This window comes from Poecilia latipinna, unplaced genomic scaffold, assembly GCF_001443285.1.
Source record: "Poecilia latipinna isolate Pla-1442-1.1 unplaced genomic scaffold, P_latipinna-1.0 Scaffold1030, whole genome shotgun sequence".
NCBI classification, from domain to species: Eukaryota; Metazoa; Chordata; class Actinopteri; order Cyprinodontiformes; family Poeciliidae; genus Poecilia; species Poecilia latipinna.
Window position 1 is genome coordinate 314,683 of NW_015113646.1, and position 5,957 is coordinate 320,639.

At 36.5% G+C, this 5,957-nt stretch overlaps 1 protein-coding gene across 2 annotated transcripts; it reads right to left on the minus strand.

Annotated features, from left to right (window-relative positions):
* Positions 1–1,635: 1,635 nt before the first annotated feature.
* On the minus strand, positions 1,636–5,665 carry colec11 (collectin sub-family member 11). Of its 2 annotated transcripts, none has more exons than XM_015051087.1 (7): positions 5,465–5,665; positions 4,727–4,894; positions 4,563–4,634; positions 3,735–3,806; positions 2,808–2,861; positions 2,629–2,724; positions 1,636–2,419 (listed from the first exon to the last, which is right to left on the minus strand). In XM_015051087.1, exons 2-7 carry the CDS (start codon positions 4,863–4,865, stop codon positions 2,100–2,102), a joined length of 753 nt encoding a protein of 250 aa, XP_014906573.1. In that variant the 5' UTR covers positions 4,866–4,894; positions 5,465–5,665; the 3' UTR covers positions 1,636–2,099. The 2 variants fall into 2 exon arrangements, with proteins under 2 accessions (XP_014906573.1, XP_014906572.1); XM_015051086.1 differs by having other exon boundaries at positions 1,636–2,469; positions 5,465–5,664.
* Positions 5,666–5,957: the final 292 nt, after the last annotated feature.

Genomic DNA, 5,957 nt, shown 5'->3' on the forward strand with positions numbered 1-5,957 from the left:
ATTGTTCTGTTTCGTAAACCAGGGAAAATGTTGACTTCTCTCAGCCAGACTACAAACTACAACGTACGGCAACATGTGGGGGAGGGGGCAGTGGAGGCTCCAGCAGGTAGGAACAGTACGACATAAAACAAATTCAGTTTTCAGACAGTAATTTTTAAAACCTTTAGAAATAGTTATGATTGTCTTTAGTCCTGCACTGTGCAAATATCTTTGTACACTTGAAATAAAACAAAACTAACTAAATATAGCTCCTATATTTTGCTGAAAACTAATTTGTCTTGTTTCAAGATAAAACACTTGGTAAAATGTTCTGTTTTTGCAGTGTACCAGTGCAGCACCTTGACCAACTTGTCCTTTGAGATGATTTTGATTTGATTTGAGAACTGAATATGGGGATTATTATCGATTTTGTGTGTGTGCACTGATGTTGTTTCAGTAAACATTTTGCCTTCAAAAATGTTAAAGAAGTGAAATTATTTTCTGTCAAAAGTAACTCTGCAGGTTTTCTCCTCTCCTTCAGTCTCAGGGTTTTTCTCAGCTGCAGCATTGCTGCATTGAATAAAACCAGCCAGCTCAGCAGTAGGAAATAATGTCCTCTTTCTTGTGTATCCATCACTGTTTATTGTATAAAACCTGCACATTTCTTATTGTGTAAAACGCAGAAAGCATGCTGCATTCTATTTGTTTGATTAAAAGCACTCAAGCAGAAACTGCATGTGTTTTTTAATTGGATATTTTTCCACACAATCTATAGCCCACTGCTTATTTGTCCTGTTTGTCAATGAGACTCTTACAGGATATTTGCATACCATAAAAGCTCAATATGCAGATGGAAGAGAAACAGAATATGGTAGTCCAGATATGATTTGAATGAGAAGAATTTATAACAAACTCAGGATCCTGGAAGCACAGAAGTAAATAGCTTATTAGATCCACAATCAAACAGAACATCCTCTTGTTTGTACATGTTGCAAGTCGTTTCCTTAATGTTTACATGAAGACTGATCTCAGTGCATTGAGTCGCGTGTACAGCTGCAACGAACGATTATTCTAGTGATCAATTATTCTACCAGTGATTCTGACAATGATTAAAAATGGTACTTTCTGCAGATTTTTCACTTAAGCTTTTTTTCATAAATACATAAAATATTTAAATAAATAATTCAAATTTTAAGCAAGAAAATAAACATTTTATTGCCTAAAATCTAAACAACCTAATCATTCGTAGCAAAGGATGCGTCTGCAGCTGCACTGCAGAAACACAAAATCTTACCAAAAATCTTTGACTAGTTTCTGGTGCTAATATCTTAGTACATTTGAAATGAGGCAAAACAAACAAACAAACAAACAAACAATTTTTCAGTAAAATATAGGAGCTTGTTTTAAGTCAATAATTTATGAGATTTGATAAAAACATCTAGTTTCATTACCAGATATTTTTATTATAAGTGAAAAAATAGAACTAGTACTTTTTATCAATATTCAAGAATTACTGACCTAAAAAACACTCATATCTTGCTAAAAAGTTATTTTATGTCATTTTGCAACTAAGGTACTTTCACTAAAAACTGGACTCAAATACTTGGTAAGATTTTGTGTTTTTGCACTGTAAAAAATACATCTAATGTCAACATGTGAAAAGCCAAGACCTTTCTTCTTGACTTAACATCAAAACGGTGTAAGGTTTATTTATTTTTGGATGAACCAATTAATAATTATGTAGGAAAATGTTCTTTATAGGAGGTAGGTTTTTTTTTTTTTTTTTTAAACTGAAGATTTTTGAATCAGGTGAAGTTAGAAGTTCTGACTGGATAGAATAGATTTATACACAAATGCATATTTTGTATCTTAAATGCAAAATTTATATATATATATATATTTTTTTTTTTTTAGTTTTGGCTTAATTACATCTTTGAGTAAGTTTTTCTTTTAGCAAACCTTTTTAAAATCTGTGCACTCCAGTAAATGATTAATCAATTTCTAAATTAGATGAAGATTATTTCAACCATCGATTAATCATGACTATTCATGACCAGTTAATCATTCCAGCCCAAGTTGTGTGGTTTTATCCCCGTTCTCACACAGAGTCTTTGTTAAATTCACAGATGAAGAACATGGTGGGGTGGCAGGCCACGTCGGTCCACTCCCCGGACGCCACCATCTCCGTGCAGTCCTCGTCGTCGTAGGCGTTGTTGGGCTCCCCTTGCCTCCACCTGCTGAAGGTGCTCATCGGGGAGCGGTCCACGTAGGTGAAAAGCCCTTCCTGGTCCAGGTCGTGAACGCCGATGTAGACTCTGCTCAGGCCCGCCTCCGTTATGTAGCTGGCAATGGCCGCATTGGCTCCGTCGTCCTTCGGCATGGCCAGGTGCCCCCCCCTCGCCTGGCAGAAAGCCTCGGCATCGGCGTAGCGCTTCTCCTCCTTCACCAACAGATAGACCTTACTGTCTGTCTCTTTTATGCCTGCAACAGCTGCAGGGGAGGGCAGTGCTGTGAAATGACCACTTGATTTTCTATAAATTTCTTATTGACTTGCACACCAATTACATTTGGATGAACAGTTATTGCATAATAATGATTCTTTTAAGAGAAAGTTTTGCTGAATGTTAGTGTAGAATGTTTAGAGTATACCATTTTTAATAAAGTTCAGTTCTGAGGACAGCTGGGCCACGACGATGTCCATTTCTCCAATCATCTTCCTCATCGATGCGCACTCACATGGAACACCTGGTGAGGTGTGATGGATTACCACTCTGCCACTTTACAAGTTTTGAATTTATTAAACTGAATAAAGTAGCTTTATGTCTAACCTGGCTCTCCTTTAGGGCCAGTTGGTCCTGGGTCGCCCATGTCACCTTTAACCCCTGAGGAAAAAAGGAGAATTCATTCAAAACTAATATTTTCTTGAAAGTTTATTGCCAGACATACTTTTTGTTTTTTGTCAGTAAATGTCATATTCATTTCAGATGTTCGGTGATGCAGTTAAAGCTTTGATTCCATTGGTGAAATAATAAAACAAAAACGATGGTGGACCTGGCGAGGGTCTGAAGGATTCATGCATTTTTGCCATTTGTGTGTTTGGTTGCTCTCCCCATCTAGAAGAGAATCCACTGTATAACTAATTTTAAAAACAAACAAAACAAAAATTCTTACACTTACAAATATACTTAGAAATCTTATTGTACACTTGTTGATCTTATTTTAAGTATACAAAGAGATATTTGCACGTTTTGTGAATCTTTTTAGACTAATTCACTGTCCACTTAGAAGGTGTTAACCAAAAACAGTCGGCATCTTCTTCAAATGACAACATCTCAAGGCATCAAAGTGATATTCAGGAAAGACATGGGATCGTTAGGAAGCCTGCAGACGAGCCCATGTAGGTGGGAAATGGTTCCCAGATGGGACTGCTGGTCGGGCAGTGGGAGGAAGAAATGAAGATGGATTACTGTGTCCAGATTCCTCAAGTTTCACAAAACAAGACAACTGAAACTTGGACACAGTTAGGTACTCCACAGCAAAATAAACCCAGACTGGTTTTAGAAGAGCTAACGGCGCTAACGTTAGCATTCAGGATGACCACAATCTAAACCATATTAAAGCAGCTAAGCTAAAAAAACAGCTGCCAGAGAAGAAAAAAATAAAATAAAATTATATATATATATATATATATATATATATATATATATATATATATATATATAATATTTACACAGGTACTTTTGACCAGCATGTACCTTTTATTCCACTTGGGCCAAATTTTCCGTGATGTCCCATAATTCCTTTCTGTCCTTTAAGCCCAGGTTCTCCTGAAAAAGCAACACATTATAAACACATTCCAAACTTAAATAAAAATGTATCTGATTCTGGATTAAAGTTCTGCTTTTAGATACTTTCTGTAACACCTACATCAGAATATAGTGATCCAATCTGGAAACATCCTTCAGGCTTTATTAATCTCTGCAGTAAACTCTTGCAGTAACCCTGCATTCCTAAAACCGTTCCTCCTCCAACTTTTCACCCAAATGTAAACACATGGAGATCTGTGGCTGGCCTGGACGCAACTTAACTGCACATTATCAGCACAAGAAATGTGATCTTTGCCCCGGTAACTGCTGCAAGTCTTAGAATATAGAACAGAGGCTTCAGGGAAACAAACAAATATTCAGGAGAACACTGCAAAAACACAAAGTATTACCAAATATTTTTGTTGTAGTTTCTAGTGCAAATATCTTGGTACACTTGAAATGAGACCAAACTAACATACAAGTAACGTTTTAGGAGCTTCTTTTAACTTAATTATTCCTTAATACTGATGAAAAAGTACAAGTTTCATTTCACTTATAACATGGGGAAAATGTCTTGTTATAAGTGACATAATCTGCTAATGTGACAAGTATTTTTTTTCTTCTATATAGGGATTTTTTTTTACTGAAAACAAGCTCATATTTCTTCCTGAAAAGTTATTTGCATGTTAGTTGTGTCTTATTTGAAGTGTACTAAGATGTTTGCACTAGAAACTGGACTAAAGTTTGGTGTTTTTGCAGTGCAGCATGAAGGTTTACCGTTCTCTCCTGGAGGGCCGACTCGTCCTGGTCTGCCAGGCGTTCCTTTTTGTCCTTTTTCTCCTGGTTCTCCTGCAGCAGCAGAAAATCCAGTCAGACATATTTCATCTTTAATATGATTGCTGTGCTGAGAAAGCAGATTATGCTCCGTGTGGATCATTTGCCTTTGAGTCCAGGGACAAGGATCTGAATTGTACAGGAGTCTTCTGCCACTTGTTGTCCATGTAATAGCTGCACTTGTAATAAACTCGTCATCATCACAGATATCAGAGTCATATGAAGTAAAGGTTTCCATCGTGCCATTCTTCCACATGGACTGGATGGTGTGTTTACTGGGGAAACAGAAAAGATTAGAAAATATTAGGTTAGAGGACCAAAACTGGTTCAGAGCTGAAGTGACGTTTAGATTCACTGCAAAAACACAAAATCCTACTGAGAAGTTTTGGTTTTCTAGTATAAATACCTTAGAACACTTGAAATAAAACAAAAAATAACCTACAAGTTAATTTTCAGTAAGATATAAAGCTTGTTCTAAGTCAGTAATTCCTTAATATAAATTTTAAAACGTCACAACCAGACATTTTCCCCGTGTTATAAATGAAATCCACAAGTAGAACTAGAACTTTTTCATCAATATTAAGGTATATTGAGTAAAACAAGCTCCTATATCTTGCTGAAAAAAATTATTTGTGAGTTAGTTTTGTCTTAATTCCTCTAAGATATTTGCACTAGAATACTTGGTAAAAGTTTGTGTTAATGCAGTTTTCAACAACAGTCGTTCCTTTACAAGGTTCACATAATAATCCTGGAGCAGAGACAAAACACATGATTTATTTTATGAAAACCTTTTTAGGAATATTTCACAGTCTAAGATTAAAACCTTTGGATAATCTGACGCTCACCTTGACGAGTGTTTTCCAGACCAGACCGGCGATTCCAGCTTCCAGAGATCTGCAGGAGCTTTGATTTCTGGACGTCTTACTGAAAAGTTTCCATGTTCCTCCTCGGATGTGTGTGTGTGTGTGAAAGTTAGTGTGTGAGAGAGAGAGTGTGTGTGTGATAGCACATTTATAAACAGTTCAGAGATAACGTCCTGAAGCAGTTGGGGCCCCTGCAGATAATTGGCTGAGAAAGCAGCCTGTGATGGATGTGAGTTTAAATACACAGACTCAGTTGGATCACTCATTCGACGCCTTTTAATTATTCATTTAGATCTTTACAGTTATATGAACATATGTATAATTCATAATACTTTAAGTGTGGTTTTGTTTAGAGGCTTAGATTCTGTTAAGGAATTAATATATCTTTATAATTTCCTGTGTAATTCAGTGTAGATGTTTGTTCATTTAGCTCACATGTGTCAAACTCAAGGCCCGCGGGCCACATGTGGCCCGC

Coding starts and splice junctions, on each gene's coding strand:
- colec11 (XM_015051086.1), bottom strand. CDS start 4,865: ATGGCACGATGGAAACCTTTACTTCATATGACTCTGATATCTGTGATG. Junction 3,807..4,562: donor CGGCCCTCCAGGAGAGAACG/GTAAACCTTCAT, acceptor TTGCTTTTTCAG/GAGAACCTGGGCTTAAAGGA. Junction 2,470..2,628: donor ACTGAACTTTATTAAAAATG/GTATACTCTAAA, acceptor CCTCCCCTGCAG/CTGTTGCAGGCATAAAAGAG.